The 18,682-nt window shown below is 32.8% G+C and overlaps 3 protein-coding genes across 3 annotated transcripts; 1 reads left to right on the top strand and 2 right to left on the bottom strand.

Annotated features, from left to right (window-relative positions):
- Positions 1–109: 109 nt before the first annotated feature.
- Positions 110–5,108, bottom strand: LOC145558350 (serine carboxypeptidase-like). Its single transcript, XM_081619569.1, has 9 exons — positions 4,699–5,108; positions 2,121–2,289; positions 1,906–2,025; positions 1,670–1,813; positions 1,438–1,588; positions 1,253–1,341; positions 879–1,137; positions 649–782; positions 110–422 (listed from the first exon to the last, which is right to left on the bottom strand). The coding sequence occupies exons 1-9, from the start codon at positions 5,052–5,054 to the stop codon at positions 300–302; spliced, it is 1,545 nt and encodes a 514-aa protein (XP_081475695.1). The 5' UTR covers positions 5,055–5,108; the 3' UTR covers positions 110–299.
- Positions 5,109–12,644: 7,536 nt separating this feature from the next.
- Positions 12,645–14,693, top strand: LOC145558345 (putative pentatricopeptide repeat-containing protein At3g05240). Its single transcript, XM_081619564.1, has one exon. The coding sequence runs from the start codon at positions 12,656–12,658 to the stop codon at positions 14,471–14,473; it is 1,818 nt and encodes a 605-aa protein (XP_081475690.1). The 5' UTR covers positions 12,645–12,655; the 3' UTR covers positions 14,474–14,693.
- A 132-nt stretch (positions 14,694–14,825) lies between these two features.
- On the bottom strand, positions 14,826–18,215 carry LOC145558348 (beta-amylase-like). The gene is made up of 8 exons (XM_081619566.1): positions 18,061–18,215; positions 17,423–17,491; positions 16,934–17,332; positions 16,633–16,797; positions 16,252–16,515; positions 15,952–16,161; positions 15,371–15,610; positions 14,826–15,267 (listed from the first exon to the last, which is right to left on the bottom strand). Exons 2-8 carry the CDS (start codon positions 17,468–17,470, stop codon positions 15,121–15,123), a joined length of 1,473 nt encoding a protein of 490 aa, XP_081475692.1. The 5' UTR covers positions 17,471–17,491; positions 18,061–18,215; the 3' UTR covers positions 14,826–15,120.
- Positions 18,216–18,682: the final 467 nt, after the last annotated feature.

The raw sequence follows: 18,682 nt of genomic DNA, 5'->3' as shown, positions 1-18,682 counted from the left end.
TGGAACTTTGTTTTATTTTCCTGTCATAGTGTTAAGGCTGAACACTCTTTCTTATTCACTGTTCCTTTGAAACCTTTGTTGTCGATCTTACAAATTAGAAATCTGAAGCTTTGTGGAACACAGGGTAGTATAATTTATTTGTATGCTTAAAAAGAATTAACTTGAAAATTCATGCCTACATAAGATCTTAGGTACTGCACACTGATGTCTATATGGGTCAAAGTAGTAGCTCGTTCATATCAGACTGTACGTTTGATTTTACTACAAGTGCTTCTGACCCATCAGCAACGGGCAGAGTATCACACGGGTGAAATCTTCTCTGTAATATCTGCTGAAGCCAGAGTACCTTTAGTCCACCTCTTGAGCATCTCTAGAGCAGCCTTAGGCTGGTCCATTGGGACCATGTGTCCAGCATCATGCACCTGTCTCATAAAAATTCCAAAGTTAGCTACTACATTGTAGTAAAGACGAAGATTAGGTTATGGTTGATTAAAAATCAGGCTCAAAATTGAGCAAACTTAGATAATTGGCACCATGTTTAAAGGATGCAATGCCCTTACTCTTTTCCTCAGTCATCCTAAGACTCCCAACAGTAAGAACATAAGGTAAATTTATGCCATTATAGAAACATAAGTGCAAGAGCTAGACCTTGAGGAAAGCAAGGGAACCGTGACTTTTCATTTGTCCTGCTTCTTTGTTATCAACAGTGAAGGATACAGTAGGAGCTGCTGTAAAATCTTTCTGTCCAGACCATTCCACGGCATGCACCCACCTAGAGTTCCCTGCAGCAGATAGAAAGACAACTCATTTATATGATGAAGGTTAATGACTGGTAAATATGGATAAGATTAAAAAGCTTCTGGTGAGCAATAACTTACCAAGCCAGTTGCATATCAGATCATATTCCCCAGCATAAACCAGCAACTTGATTCCATCCTCCAAAAGGGCAGGGATACCAACTTCGAGATTCCTCATCCAGTCCATTTGCATGGCATCATAAACCTCGGTACTACATGATACGAAGTCAATGTCCCCAACACCAAGGGCTTTTCTTACTGATTTCTGATTCAGTAATGTCTCCATATTCGAAAAGTCATAACACAAGCTGGTCTCACACTTCTTCCTGATGTCATAGTACTGCATATAGAAGAAATAGATTTTTCGCAGTTAGTCCATGCTCAAGGCAGGCTTTTCGAAATGTTATGTTTCCATTTCCATTGCTATTTCTAAAATGTAATACTGTGTTACTTACGTTTGTATCTCCTGCATAGTCCATGATTTTGTTGAAGATGTTGGTGCAAGCAAAGTACGCATTCAAGCAAGAATCTTTACCATCAGTACCTGAAATCCCCAAGGACGAGAAAACACTTCATATACGACTTACAGAAGTCTTAATAGCTGCGTTTAGCAGGAAACAGGAAGACACAGGATAAATACCACACTGCTTGATTGCTTGTTCACAAGCAGGAACCATTTCGCTGATGCTTTTGTGCTCTGCCTGTTTGATGATCCCATTATCCAAAGCAAAGTCCGGGTATGCTTTGTATTGAATTTCTGGATGGGTGAGGCCGTTCCCAATTGCAAAACCCTGATTACAAGGAAAACAGATTGAAATTAAGTCCTTGCAAGTAATTCAAAGATCGAAAAGAAAAGTAAAGGGGAGAAGTACCTTGAGATTTATGGGAAGTCCTTCTTTAGCCTTGTTTCCGTTGTGAACTCTAGCAGCAAAGGCAGGGATGTAGTGCCCAGCATAGGATTCTCCAGTGATATAGAAGTCATTCTTGGCATACTGAGGATGCGCCTTAAAGAAAGCCTATAAATTTCCAAAAATATTTCGAGTTAGAACTGGATTGTAGTCCCTTACTAGTACGAGAAATCAATTTGAACCAACAGCAGCACACGCACCTGCAGGAAGTCGTACAAGTCATTGCTAACACCATTCTCGTCGTGTCGAATGTCACCAGAATTGGAAGTGTAACTAAAGCCTGTTCCTATTGGCTGGTCGACGTAGATGAGATTGGAAGCCTACAAAAGTATCAACAAAATCTCATGTCATGAACCATCACAGGATCAAGACTAATAATTCAAAGAAGTTGAATGACCAAGGATTAGAATGATACCTTATCCCAACCATAATCATTCCAAATCAGAGACATATTGTTGGCAATTTGATAAGGTCCATTCTCATAGAATAGAGCTAGCTCACTGCTGCACCCTGGTCCTCCTGTCAACCAAATCACGACAGGATCATCCTTGCGATTTCGTGATTCAAAGAAGAAGTAGAACATCCTGCAAAGATTTTTGTTCATTAAGTCATCAGAACTATGTCACTTTGATTTAGAATTTTTTTTTTTTTTAAAAAAAAAAAAAAAAATCAAAATAAAAAAATAGGTACATTTACATTGATGGGCTTAAAATTAACTTTTCTGATGTCATCTTTATTCAAAGTTGTACACGTGACGCTATTTTATGAAAAAATTTCCCGCTCAAATGTTTTTTATAAAAAAAAAAAAAAAACAAACAAACAAAATGCTAAGGGATTGTTTGGCATCAATTTTGGTTTTCAGTTTTCTGTTTTTTTTTAAACCAAAAACAAAAATCAGGAAACAAGAAAAAGGTGTTTCCACTTTTCTGTTGTCAGTTTACAAAATTATCATAATTTTAATAAGGTTATATAATTTTTGATTCATTATGGGACACATATCATATACTTTTAGAAAACAAAAAACCAAAAAATAGAAAACCACAACAATGTCAAACGAACCCTAATTAATTATAAACAGATTGTAGCTAATTTTTAGGTAATCAATTTAAAATAAGTACCTAAAACTTTGGTGATTTATGTTGATATTAGGTTGTTGGAGTCTTTATAGAAATAGTTAGCATAATTGAGGTCAATTAATTGAACTTTTGAACATTTTGAACTCAAAAAAAAAAAAAAAACATTCAAAAATTCAAAGATTAATTACTGGTAAACCTTTGCATCGCACGGGTGCTAACCTAGTTTTTCATTAAAAAGATGGCCTTTTTGTCCCAGAATTAATTTTTAAAGAGACTTGTATATTGATAATTACAGTAATAAAAAAAAAATTGTCATCTTTACAAGTCATTCCAAAACAATAAAAAAAACCAAAAAAAAAAAAAAAAAAACATTGATTTCCTTTTTGTGTATGCAACATTGTTTGATGCTTTGTATTATTAGCAAATTCTTTATTTCTGCCTATTCTCTTTTTATGTAACATGTTTTATGCTTTGTTTAGCAAATACACTAAACCTTGAATTGTGACATAAAATGACGGTTTATTCGTCTCATAATATAATTCCTTAACGAAAAATATAAAAATCACTTTGTAACTTCCCGAGGAGTAATTTAAGGAGAAATATGACATTACTTTGTAACAAATAATTTTTTTTTTAAAAAAATCAACTTAAAATTGTTATGAAATATTGTGTAGATGACCATTATGCTCCTTATATCATTCCGGAATATTCTAGATATATAATTTATTCTTATCTAAACATATTTGTGGATGTTCATCTTGTATCACTCTAGAACTTTTTAGAGTTTAGGGTTTATTATTCTCCAAGCAAACTCTATCAATTATTGTACTATATATATATATGTATACCTCCATCATATGAAATACAAGTAGAATACACATTTCAATTCCCTCTCAATCTTTATATTTCTCCTTATTTTACAACAAAAATAACATAGTACAAGTTCTTTCAAGGATAAAACTAGTATTAAAAATGTACCGAGTAATCAAAGTGTAAAAGGTACACAATTGCATTATCTACAAAATATAGAATTCAATCATTTCAACACAAAAACAACCAAACATTGATTTCCTTTAATTATCCTTTATCTCTTTTTATGCAACATTTTTTTTATGCTAGCTTAGTATAGGCCGTCAATTATTCATGCTTGCATATGCAGAAACCTTTAACGAAATATATATCACACATAATAATCACAACATTATGACTCATGAGTATTCTTTACTATATTATTATATACAATTAAAACCTCTATTCAAATAAATAAATATGTATACAATTAAAACCCATTTAATATATTATTAAGTTAATACATGTATTTAGTTAGGCTTAGGCATGAACTTCACTTTTGTTCTTAAAAAAGGAACATCTTTTTCTTTACTTTACTGTCTTTTCCTTGCTTCTTAGAAAGTGTACCATTAATTTACTCCATAGATTAAGGCAAGCAATCACATGTAATTACAACGCTTTGCGCGGTAACATCAACAACATTAATAATATTGATCGACGCGTAATTTAATTTAATTTGTACCAATATCGCCAAACATATCAAAACCATAATTATTGATTACTCCCACGCAATTTTATTTCATTAAAAAATAACATAAGTCTTTTTATATATATATTCTGGAAGAGGATAAAGGATATTTTATGCTTAATTGTATATAATACGACCGTTGTATATAATTTTATTTATCTTATGATAATTGAACGCCACAAAAACAAAATGAAAATTATATATGATCATGTGTGAATATGCGATGTAAACCACTATCGTGCAAAAGGATAGTATCCATAAAATTCAATCAAATAGTTGAACTAGGATTACAAAGTCAAAAAAATCTGGTAAAACTAATAAAAACAAAACCAACTCTTGAAAAAAAAAAGATAGAAAACACAAAGAACACAAAAACACACCTGGCATCTTTAGAATGAGGAAGACGATAATACCCTGCATGATGACCCAAATCCTCAACACTAGTACCCGGGTCACCACCCAATTCGGATATCTTAAACCTCTTCTCTACCAAACCCGATTCCGAAACCGATAACCCGGTTTCGACATCGTCGTGGTGGTTATAAGGGTGTTTTGGGAATAAGTTAAGTTGCCTTATAAGTCTCTCTGCTTGAAGTTTTGGAAATGTTGTGGTAGATGACAACTTAAAGTGTTGTTGTTGTTTATGGTTTGGTTTAGCATTTGTTAATGATTGTAAATTCAATAGACAAAAAAGAACAACAAAATAACTAAATTTATGAAAAAACTTAAACCCCATTTTTGTTTTTGTTGGTTTTTAATTTTTGAAATTTGAGATAAGAAAAAGAAGAGAAGTTTGAAGGCTATTTATAGAGTTTGGAATTTAGGTATAAAGTGGGGGGAAATAAAATGTGAGAAAAAAGAGTGCCTTAACGGTCTAAGGGTTGTTCAGTTGTTGCACTAAAAGTAATGTATTTCTTACTTTAAAGCTATTTGTTTACAAATTAATATTATGTATTATTATATTTTGGCTCTTTGTTTCCTTTGTTTTTTTAGTTGTCATTCTTTTTCTTTGTCTTTGCTCCTACTTATCTTTTTCTTTGATGTGCCATCATTACCTTCCCTTGTTTGGATTTCTTTACATTAAGTGATATATTTATTTTATTTTATAAAGGGATTTCAAAATTTAGGAAATATATATATATATATATATATATATATATATATATATATATATATATATATATATATATATATATATATATATATATCAAAAAAAAAAATAAAATAAATGTTATGTAAATTATTTGATGCAATTAAGAGAATGTAATTACTTACACACTATGCAATGAATGTGGCTATAGCGTTTAAAGCTAATTAAGAAAGGAAGTCTATTATCTTTAAAGCCATATTCTTTTGCCATGTTTTACTTCTCTATTTAGTGTTATAGTCCTAGTGAGATGTAAATCAAATTTAATGTTTACTATAATCTTCAAATTCGGGAATAGTAAGATATCGATAAATTATTAGATGCATTTGAGAGAATGGATATGTATATTTCAATATTTGCAATAAATGCGAACATAAGTTTGAAGGAAAAAAAAAATCTATGTAATCTTTACTTTTATAATCCTTACTTTTATAATTATTTCTTATGTTATCTCATTATTGGGGGATAAACAATCTTTGTCACACCTAATAAGACATTTCTTTATTCAAGAAACTTCTTACTTTAATTTTTGTCCATGTCTCTTATAAGGACTTTTATAATCGAGTTAAGGAACGCTTAAGGGCTTTCAATTTTACATCCACAAATTCTTGTTTAAACTACGTATACTTTGGTGTTTTATTGCAAAACGAATGGACTATATTACGCTTCTAATTAATCAAGTGAACCTACACATTTTTTTTTTATCATAGGCTCTACACACTATTGAGCCAGAAACCACCCCTAATGTTTTGATAAGGTAAATTAGTTGACATCTACGATACGAGTATGTAAGAAATATAATCAAAGAAAGGTAGAGTAACTTACTACCTCTAGATCATAATATTATATGCAACTTTGGAATTTTTTATATTTCACAAATAATACCCCAAAGTTGCATATAATACGATCCGGAGGTAATATTACTTATGTAAGGTAAATGTATGTCACTTCTTAAATCTAGATAACTAATTAATAATCCCAAGACAAGGTAATCACGGAAATTAGAGCAAGTACAAAAATTTGCTTTGAATCATGGCCTTTTCGATCTTTTTTTTTTTTTTTTTTTTTTTTTTTTTCATATTTGAAAGATTAGCTCTCAAAATTTTAAACATCAAACACCCACACTCTCCAACGCCAAAAATTGGAATGCTTTACTTAGCTTTATTTATCAACTTTGTAATATATAATATACTAGGTAAAATGTATAGAGTATTATTATTTTAAAAATCACAATATAATCAATACTTAATTAGTCAATTTTTTTTATCTATTAGGACAATGCTTAAAGTCTATGCTAGTTTAGAGCCACCGAATAAGAGAATCTCCCTTTCCAATAATTACAATTGTTGGAATACTCTTCTAACAATGGTGTGTTTTTTTTTTTTTTTTTAAATGTTGGCCAGTTGGGTGTTTGTCCTACGCTGGAAAGAAAAAGAGTTTTTACTTACTTTATACTTCGTATACATTGACTTGTGGTGTAAACATGAATAAGTTCCTAATAATATAGAATGTATAAATTAAATAACCTTAATCATTTTTATTTTTTTTGAAAGGAATTAAATAACCTTAATCTCTACTAGTGTCACAAAGTACTATTCCTTAATCTCTACTAATACTTTGTATTAAATTAACATAATTATTTGTCATATCATGAGTGAAATTTTAATGACAGTATATGTATGTTACATACTTCCCCCGTTATAAATTACTCACAACAAAGGGATATTATTTGTGAGACATAAAATATTCCTTTGTTGCGAGTAATATGTAACGGAGGGAGTATATTATTGGTACATGCATGTATTAATTACGTGAGCGATCACATTTTTGTCTACTACATAGAATTCGTTGTGTGAGATTAATGCATGTAGAGAGAGTGAGGGATAGCTCAAGTGGTTAGAGCTCTCCTCTCGTTTCCAGGTGATCTTGGGATTGATTCTCATCACCCGCCTGTGACTCTTTAAAAAAAAAAAAAAAAAAAAAAAAGATTAATGCATGTAGAACTTGCCCTTCAATGAAGTTTTTGATTAACATACCAACCCAAACTTGAATTAATAGCTTCCTTAATTTAATAACTTTACAACATGCTTAGCTTCTGATATTTATTGTAGGTTTTAGTGTTTTGGTGAAGTCAAACACTATAGTTTAAACTTTAAGGTAATGATTAGCCTTAAGTAGTAATAACATTATTCAATTGGATTCCAACTTTACAATAGGGTAAAAAAAACCTTAAATTTCCTTAATTATCTATCATATAATATAAGTAATTTATATATCTACCTCGGCTCTAATACAGGTTAATAATAGTGAAATCCAACCAACACTACGCACTATCCTATATATATCATATTATGCACTACTAGTAATTAGTTTTATCGAATATACCCTATCTACTAGTTTGGTGATGTGAAATGGTTATTTTTTGTCCGAGTGTTAAATCTGTTGAAAAGTAAATGACGAATGAAAAAACGGCTTGAAAAAAGTACCAAAATGAGCTAGCTAAGGAATACATACATAAACCGTCAACGTCATATTAGAGACAGTTTGATCCCTAAAACATGGAATATTGTTGAGTACACACAAAAGATGCAGAAGATAGATTAAAGGGTATGTTTTGGTAAGCAATTGCGTAAAAGGAGCCACCTTTCTAAACTAATTAATTTAATACATACATCACAAAAAATAAGGGCCTTTTTTAATAAATTAAGCAAGCTTAACTAGCAAAAAAAAAAAAAAAAAAAAAAAAAAAAAAAAAAAAAAAAAAAGTGTAGTTGTCAGTGAATTGGTAATTAAGCGTGAAGTGAAATATAGGTGGACCTTTTATTGTTTGTTTAATGACGAGTTGATGACTGATCTTCCATACTTAGTTGACGTAAGGCTACCTAATTATAGAGCTTATACTAGAATACTTGTTTTATTCTCTCAACACAACTACTATATGTTCAATACTTCAATTACAACAAGATAAGATTATGTCTTGATATTTAAAGTTTGCTCATTTTCATTGTCATTTTGTATAATATTGTCATACTGATCTCTAAGCTTCCTCCTTTTTGTAAGGCCTTGTTTGGTTTGATGTAAAAGGTTTTCATGGAAAATGAATTTTCCATTTTTTTCCATTTTCCTTTGTTTGGTTTGTCAAAGGGTGGAAAACAATTTTTTTCAAGGGTGGAAAATTCCAACCTTAATGATGACAAACATTTTCCTTCCCAAAATTAGGGAAGCCACATTTTCCTCTCTCATCCTTACCTCTTTTTTAACTCCCCTCTCATTTATCCTTACATTTTCACTCCTATTTTTTATTTTTTTATTTTTTTTTCTTGGACTTTTCTTGTATGCAACCAAACAAAGAAAAACTAATTTGCAATTGTGTTTTTCCTTGAAAATATATTTTCCATGAAAACTAATTTTTTATTGAAAATTTTTACATTAAACCAAACGGGGCCTAAGTGACACACTAGTTTTCCAGCAGAGTGAAGTTGCATATATAGGTTACCAGATGAGATAAATATATAAGTGGTGACCACAAAGTGGTTTAAAATAATGTGGTATTGGACGCCAAAAGAAAGATATAGTAAGTCCCTTTAAAATAATCTTTTTGTATTCCCTTTTTTAAGATGTTCACAAAATACTTATTACCTACATTAGAATGAAATTTGTTTTACCCACACATATAAAACATGTGATTTGGGTCTCTCCACTAATTTTCTTTCTCTCACAACTTACATAACCCTATTAAATTCCTTAATTAATTTGCATGTCCCAACATATCTATAACATGCTTTATTCATTTAGTAATAATAATCGCGACAATTTTTTTTTACATTCATTTTATAATAATTGCAAGACTTACCCATCTAGTAAGGGCTCACTATTGTAGTTGTATTAATTAATTTCCTCTCTAGGGATGAAAGTTCGGTTTGCGGTTTGGATTATAGCTAAAACTAAATCTTATATATCCGAATTAATTCGATTTTGGATTTCTCAAATCGAATTCAAACTAAATCAAGATTCAGTCTAATCCAAACCAAATCGAATTAATTTGGTTTTTCTAATTAGAATCCAATCCAAATTAAAATTTAATTTGTTTTCTTCTTTTGCAACAATCAAACCCAAAATTTGAACTTCACTCAGAATCTATTGCAATCATTCAACCTTTTTTTGATGTTAAAAATAAGTTCTCTTTTTAATATCCACTACCAATGTTGATGAAGAAATTGAGAGGGGATGGAGAACTGGAGAAGATGTGGCTGATGAGGGTGGCTGGTAAGCCAATTGAAGTGTGAAATGAGGGAGAAAAGTGAGAAGATGTGGCGTGAGGCCGTGAGCGATGAGTCGTGACCTTTTAAGAGAGTGAGTTAGTACCAAGAAAGGAGAATTAAAAATTAGATATTTTTATAATTTGGGTTTATATCTGAAAGAAGAAGGGGTTGGGATATATACTTTGTAAAAACAAGTAGGCTTAATGACTTAATGTAATGGGTCAAAATTTCGGTTTATAATTCAGCTTTCTGTTTTTAAGGGCTATTCCCAGTTAATTCCTCACATAAACAAAATTTGTTTATCAGGGGGTAGAATTGTACGTCTTTTCAGGTACCAGTGGAGGGGTATATGCGTCTTTTCATGTACTAAGTTAGTTGAGGGGTACATGTGTAATTTCCTCACCAAACAGTAAAAGCAAAAGACAAACAGTAATTGGACAGCTCATTAAAAGTATTGAATAAATGACCCTGCTTTTTCAATGTATTTACAAAAATGCCATCAGATTAACAAAATTCGTTTATCTCCAAACCCTAATCCATAATTTTTAATTTTTTCAAACCAAATCCAATTCGAATTCAAAAGAAAAATCAAAACCGAATTAGTAATTTAGTAATTCGGTTCGATTTTTGGTTCGGTTCGGATTGATTTTAATCCGAATTACTTTAACCCCTACCCTCTCCTAATAACTCCACTTGCACATTATTTCTCGATCCTATCAACCTTACTTATAATACTTTTTGAAATACTTCGTATCAATTAACCTATACTAAAAGCGAACCTAAAGTGACACTTGTCACGATGCTATAAAAAATTTTCCCACCTTTTTTTTCTTTCCTTTTTTTTTTTTTTTTTTTTTTTTGCAAAATTTTAATAACTTCTATTTTATAACCTACCATGATACTTATTTCCATTTTGATAACACATTTAATCCAATCATACTCAATTAATTTTTTTTTTCAACATATATTTTATATACTATAAATATTTTAGTTACAAATATACTAACATAGTTTAAAATTAAGGTATTGACATATATCATCATCTAAGATTATCATAATAATATTATAATTTTTTTTCCTCCGACTTCAAATTTATTTTAATTAAAATAGGAACAACAATTTTGGTCGGATAATTTGTATAAATCTTACAAATATACATAACGTTTATAAGAACAACTTAACAAAATCATTTTATTTATTATACTCCTCCATTTTTTTATAAGTTATGGTTGGATTTGCACATTTGTTGAGACACAACTTTGACCATCAACATCTTTAATTAGAGACTATTATTTTGTTACAAATATTTTTTTTTGGATAAATTTGTTGAATTAACACCATTCTTTATAAATTTTTTGTAAAGTTTAATTATGACCGTGCATGGCACGGGATTTAACCTAGTTCTCCTAATATTGGGTGAGACTTGCTTTACTATTGACTTCGTCCGTAAGACAAGTCCAAAATAAGAAAAAACCTTTAAAAATGCTAAATAAACATATGAGATATCGTATATATATACACTTAATCATATTATCTAGCCAATTAGCCATGTTATTTAGCCAATTAATCATATCATCCAATTTAAATGCTTGAAAATCGATATCATCCAAACAATTAATCATACCATCCAAACAATTAACTATGTCATCCAGTTAGCCAACCAATCATATCATCCGGTCAAGGCAATTAATGATATCATATAAATAATTAATTAATCATATCATTTAGGTAATTAACCATGATATCTAGTCAACTAATCATATGATTCAGAATAATCTCATCAAAACAATCTTTTGAAATTAGTTTATTAAACAATTAACTTTTTGGGTATTACAAACACTGAAATAACTAACGATTACCAATGTTTACCAAATACTTTTTACAAAATCACCTATTAACAACTGGCTGGTTAAACCAGCTAATTAAACCTGTTAACACAACCAGATATATCAATTAGCAGCTAATTACTTCCTCCGTTTTTTTAAGTGCCCTATTGGGGATTTTTGACACACTATTCATTAAACATACTTCAATGTTTGTGAATTATACATAAGAAAAATATAGTCTATTGTAGGTACTTGTTTGAATCTTCTCGATGAGTAGATAATATAATTAATATTCAATTGTTATACTTCCTCCGTTTTCTTTTAGATGCAACACACCCTTTAGCGCGGTAATTAAGAAAGGTGAGATTTACATGATATAATAAACTTTAAAATAGGATGAGTGGTTGTTAGGAGTGTAATTTAGTGGGTCATGTGCTTTAAATAAGGGAAATAGTATAGTTTTTCCCTAAAGTAAGTTTCCTTTTATAGTGTGTTGCAAGTATTGTGACATTTCCTTTTTAGGGAAGTGTTGCAAGTAAAAGAAAACGGAGGAAGTATAATTTATAGTTAATGATAATTAATAATATTATTAGTCAAAATTTTGCATCAAAATACGTATCATATCACTATAGGGTATGGATGACAATTCGGGTTAGCAAGTCGGGTTTAGGTCAGATTTCGGGTTACGCTTGAAAACAATAAAAAAAAATAATAGTGTAAAACTTAATATTGTTACGAAATATGAAATTTTGGTCAATTCGGGTCAAATTCGGGTTATTCGAGTTCAGATCGAGTCAGGTTTGGTTTTCTCTCGATAACTTCGGGCCGGGTTAATCGGCCGGGTCAGGGATTGCCAGCCCTACTATTGGGCATTTAAAAAAAAAACGGCGGGAATATCAAATAGCACTAACCTTTACCCCTAACCCTAAATCCATAACCCCTAACCTTTACCCTAAGTCCTTAACAACATGCTCCGTAACGGCGTAATCCTGTAACACTAACGACCGGTGATATAATTTTCATAAGTTTTTAAACAGTTAACGAACTTTCAAATATTAAAAAAAAAAAAAAAAAAAAAGGGTGATTCATGAATGAAATTAAAATGGCAATCACCAAGTACCAAAATTCTGCGTTGTGCATACATTGCAGGCTTGCAGCAATGCACAGAAACTCTCTCAAATCTCTTATCTATTCTCACACTAGTTTCCACACTTCATCTTCCTCAATTTCCGTCAATTTAAACAACCAAATTCCGACGCTTCCATTTTCGTCGCTTCAATGTCGAGCTATCCTTCAGTCCCTTACCAACTCCAAATCCTTAAAAACAGGCAAAGCTCTTCATGCCCTTATGTTATCTTCTGGTATTCTTCATAAAAACACAAATTTAAGCTCTAAACTTGCTGCATTTTATGCCAATTGTGGAAAAATGTCAGAAGCCCAGAAAATTTTTGATCGAATTGAGTTTAAATCTTCGTTTTTATGGAATTATATGATTAGGGGTTATACTGGATGTGGGTTTTATCTTAAATCTGTGTTGTTTTATCGTAAAATGATTAATTTTGGTGTTCAACCTGATAATTTTACATACCCTTTTGTAATTAAGGCTTGTGGTGATTCTTTGCTTGTTGGGTTTGGGAAGATAATTCATGGTGAGGTTGTGATTAGTGGGTTTGAGTCGGATGTTTATGTGGGTAATTGTTTATTGGCAATGTACTCGAAATTCGGGGAAATGAGGAATGCACGGTTAGTGTTCGATAGAATGTCTAAGAGAGATTTGACCTCTTGGAATACTATGATCACTGGGTATGCAAAGAATGGTTACTCTAGAGAGGCCTTGTGTATTTTTGTTTTGTTGCTTAGATCTCAATTAATTCCTGATTCGACTAGTTTTCTAGGTCTCCTTTCGGCTTGTTCTGATATGCAAATGGTTGAGAAGGGTAAGGAAGTACATGGCTATGTTTTACGGAATAGCTTGTTTAGTTTTAATAGATTTTTGACCAATTCTCTTGTTGAGTTGTATTGTAAATGCAAGACAATGTTGTACGCAAGGCGGTTGTTCGCTGTCTCATGGAAGGATTCTGTTACTTGGAATACAATGATTTCAGGTTATGTACAAATTGGCAAGGGTTTTGAAGGTTTAAAACTTTTCTGCCAAATGGTTTCATATGGTGAACAGCCGGACTTAGCTACGATCATTGCTCTGCTGAGGGCTTGTGAACAGGTCACTGCCATTGATTTTGGCATGTCTATTCACTCTTATCTTGTTCAGAAAGGGTTTGGATGTAGCATTATGGCTGCAACTTCTCTTATAGGTATGTATACCCAATGTGGTAGGCTGTCTTGTTCACAACGTGTTTTTAATGAAATAGCAGAGAAATCTTTGGTTTGTTGGACTGCTATGATTTCAGCATACGGGCACCATGGGAAAGGAAGGGAAGCTATTTCAGTTTTTGACCAAATGGTAGGAAATGGCATTGTTCCTGACGAGGGCGCTTTTACTTGTACATTGACTGCGTGTAGCCACGCAGGACTTGTTGAGGATGGGAGAGAAATTTTTAATCAAATACAACAGAAGTATGGCATGAAGCCTGCACTGGCTCATTATGAATGCTTGGTTGATCTTCTTAGCAGAGCAGGACACTTAGAGGAAGCATATGAAATCATTAACAATATGGCAGTGGAACCGACAGATGATGTATGGGTTTCTCTTCTCTCTGGTTGTAGGCTTCATGGTAATGTTGGTCTAGCTGAGGTGTCTGCTCAGAAAGTTTCTGAACAAAATCCAAATAGAGTAAGCAGCTACATTTCTTTATCACATGTATATGCTGATGAGAAACGGTGGGATGATGCAGAGAAGCTACGAGTTAAATTACAAAGTAAAGGACTGGTTATGCCTAGAGGTTCTAGCTTCATTGAGTAGTATGACAGCGAAATAATTATTGTAGTTGGGACATTTGGGATTCTAAAGATAGGGCTTTCACTCATTCAATCACCAGTGAATTTGATTGTGATTGCCTGACCGTGAAACTTATGTCGTAGTAAGCAGGGTATGAAATGATCTTCATTCTTCAATGATATTGTATGCCACCCATTTAATGACTTGATTGTATGTACAATAAGTGACTGTGACTACAGCGCGATCATATAGCAAAGGGAACTTATGAGAACTATCCGGCAAAAAGAACATGATCTTCTGTTTATTGTTTGATGAAGTGGTACTGGGTGAACTGTTGAGGGGTTAAAAGCCATGTATATTACCAACACTTGTACAGTTAAACAGCAAACATTTTCTGAGACATCCTTCTCAGGTTTTATTTCATTCTCGTAAGTATCCTTATGATGAAGGAAACTTCCTTATTGGAAAAAACAACAGCGGAAACATCAACAACAATTAACAACAAACAACGAGAACACCCAGTGAGGATTCCCACAGATAGGTTCTGTGGCTTCCTTATTAGCCTACCTGGGTCTTATTAGCCTATCTTAACGGAAAAGGAACCATTATTTTCTTGCTTGACAATTGCATGTTTGCCAACTGCCTTGGGTTAACTCTATTATAAAAGCTTCTCAAACTTTCATATCCGTTTCATTGTCAAAGGGAAATGGTTCCATTGGTTTAGTTGCTTCTAGAAGAACCTGCAGAGGAATCTTTGGCTTTGACTGCTCCAGTGGAGTGATGTGCCGTCCATAATTTTCAGGGTTCGGACAGTACTCCTGAACATAATTTTAAGAATATTATAAGAATGAAGCATTTTGTGCCTTTTCCATAGAAGCTCAATTACATTCATATATTGTGATGGTAAATCTGGTCACTTACTTGATCAGCATGCATTTTCCTTACAAATGTCTTGAATGTTCCAAAATTACCCCCATCCAGTAGCTGATTGCACAAACGAAGATATGTCAAGCCATACATTTTCAGTTTTGGCGGACCATCTCTGTTCACCCCATTTGGCCTGGCATTCAGCAGCATCTGATCATAAGCGTTGGGATCATATCTGGGTAGTGCATTTTCACCTGCAACCTCAATGCTTTCTCTCCAGCTACCACTTAAGACCTGCACATAAAAATTGTGCACCATGTCAAAGGTATGGAAATTCACATGGAATTAATTTTGTAGCATACCTTACTAATCTTAGTATGATTGTTTTTGAAAAGAATATTGTTAGTGTCATGTGCATTCTGATATCATTATATTTGTTATGTAACAACAACAAGGAATTGACAAGAGTTTTTGATGGTTTGAACTTGTATAGGTTTTAATCAAAGATCAATTATTAGTCAATAATTTGCAAGGTCTCATGAGAAATCGTGTAGTATCCCGTGCTACACTGTTTTGGATGCTATTGACCTGACATAGTAGAGAATTATTTGATCATCAAGCTCTCATGCCCTCACCTGTTTCACAAGCTCTTGTGGAGCACTTTTAGCATAACCAGGCTGTTCATAGTCCTTCATCTCCAGACATGTAAAGTCTAAAACCCCATAGTGACGAGACAGCATCCTTGCTATTGGACGATACCCGTCTCGGTCTTTCAAGTTGTAGTATCCTGCAGTAACCTCAGCAGCATGACTTTCATCATTGTACCACCAATGTATTCCAGAAACCTGGTTGTCAATTGAAAACAAATAAATTTAGTCACCTTGTGGACAATACTTTCTCTAGCAATTGATGCTCCTATGACTATATTTACTTACCTTTGCTGCTACTTTGACTTTGCAGCCACAAAATGCTGTATTTGCTTCTTCCAGGATTTGGTCACCATGGATCAACAGCTTGTTTGAATACCAAGTCAAGAAGAATTTTCCACTTTCAGTTAGGTACGTCCCGTTGTTTCTGAAAAACTCTGTGGCTTCTGGTCTGTCATTATATTGCCCTGCATTTGCAGGTAATTCCCACTCAGGATGGCCAGCCTCAGTTGCTGCTTTTTTAAAATCCTCCTTTAAATATTTGTCATAGCACTGCACAATAAAAAAAATCGAAATTCAGTTAGCTTCTAAGCATAAGCTATTTTTATCAGTTTAGTTACACATAAGTGGGCATGTCGGATTAGCTGGCAGAGCCCATTTCATTTAAACCTGAAATTCCCCTATTCCTGGGTAGCTCCATCCTTGATTTTGTGGATAAGAAGGATAACGTAGTTCTCCAGCTGGGCCAAGACCTACTTCAATGTCAACTATCACACCAGCATCTAGAAAATCTGACATACTCTGTCTGAAGCTCTTCATGTAATCGCTATAGATCTGTGAAGTTATAGGAAGAAATTAGTGCCAACAAACTATTGAATTTAGAGAAACCTAGGGATTTTAAACTCCATTTAATACTTTGTGTAAAAATTATTTGGTAAAACTGCAGGCTTTAATTGGGAAGGATAGTTACCTGAACCGGAGTTCGTCCTCCAATGATAGCTTCATTATCAACACCAATAGTCAGATATTCTTTGTTTCTAGTACCCCTTCTATTAGTATAGAAAATATCAGGGTTTGTATCTCCAACTTGTAGTACCCATTGAGGAAGTGGAACGTTCACAGCATCTCCTACATTCCCTCCACATTGATGAAATGACATTATGGCTTGTACTTTCAGGCCACAATCCTTTATGACCTGAAATAAGCTTCTGTAAGCATTCCAATTGTATTGCTTAGGTCCTTTAGCTTCTATTATTCCCCACCAGACGTCAACCATGACTCCATCAACTTCTGCTTCCTTCAGTTTGTATAGTTGTCTCTTGATGTCATCCTGGTTCTCAAAATTGTTGTCATCTGTAACCACTCCCAACTGTTTCCATCAAACAAATAAAGGATTTGTCATTCTGTGACTCTGTTATTCGAGTATAAGTAGCTGATGCTTGTGTTAATCAGGGCTTACCGGTAGCATTGCATAGACGGGCACATAGTTCAGAAGAATCTTTGCCATATCTCTGACTCTAGCTGGGACCTGCATCATCTTATTGAACTGTTATTAGGAATCAGGAGGAAGATTGGCGTTTTTAATGGGAATAGACAAATAGAAGATTCTTTGAGTGCATTGATATGGGTCTGATCATAATAGATGTACATTTAATCTTTAATAGCCAAACAACCAACCACATGTTTCTCTAGCTGAGATCCACATTGTTAGTTGCACTGTGATGCATTCTCATAACTACACATAGAGTTCCTTACATTATTGGCAACTCACCATGGAGGCCCAATTTCAGAACTTTTTTTATGGTCACTTATAAACTTGAACTATTATATACATAGGTGGATTTCAAGTTTAAATTTTCAATCCTATACAAAAAAATCGTTAATGATCAATACATATTTAAAAGAAATAAATAAAATATTAAGTAAATAAATAAGAAAGAAAGGAAAAAGAAACCTGATTAGCATCAAGATATAGCTATAAAATGTGTTATATCTGATGATATATTGCTGTATAGAGCACATGATTAGCATCAAGATAGCTATGAAACATGATAATGACTTGTAAATCTCAAAGAGGATGGATAAATAATCTCTTACAATGCACGCTAATCAAAGTGATTAATTGATCCTTGTTTCTGAAATCAGGTTCTCTTGAACAATTGAAATCCTAGAACAGGCAGTACAGTTTCTCTCTCTTAAACAAAATGATCCTTGTGTTTTGCTGTGAGTCTTTCTTGCACTTCGATTGATGCTATTTAAACTAATTCTCTCTGAATCTGTTACATATATAGCCAACTTAATATGTCACGATTGAAAATCAAGACTTTACTGACTTTTGCCTTTTGATTCTAAATGATAGCCACCCCTAAGTTCTGTGATCATCAACTGCTTTTTATGAAATCAAAATCAACTGTGGAGCTTGAACCTTACATAACAATGAACGGTCTATTTTAGTATATCGAGACCAACTGCGGAGCTTGAGCCTTACATAACAATGAACGGTCTATTTTAGCATATCGAGACCAACTGCGGAACTTGAGCCTTACATAACAATGAACTGTCTATATTATGATGTTTGGATCAATTGTGGAGCTTGAGCCTTACATAACAATAAACTGTCTAATTATCCTATGACGTTTTCAGAGATCCTTCCAAAGGCTGTGAGTAATTCAGTTCTGCATGGGGATGCACAATCTTCTTCTGCAGCATATTGCAGAGA

Source organism: Chenopodium album, chromosome 9 (genome assembly GCF_948465745.1).
Source record: "Chenopodium album chromosome 9, dcCheAlbu1.1, whole genome shotgun sequence".
In the NCBI taxonomy this organism is placed as follows: Eukaryota; Viridiplantae; Streptophyta; class Magnoliopsida; order Caryophyllales; family Amaranthaceae; genus Chenopodium; species Chenopodium album.
Note: the sequence above shows the minus strand (reverse complement) of the source record. Positions and strands in the feature narration are given on the sequence as shown.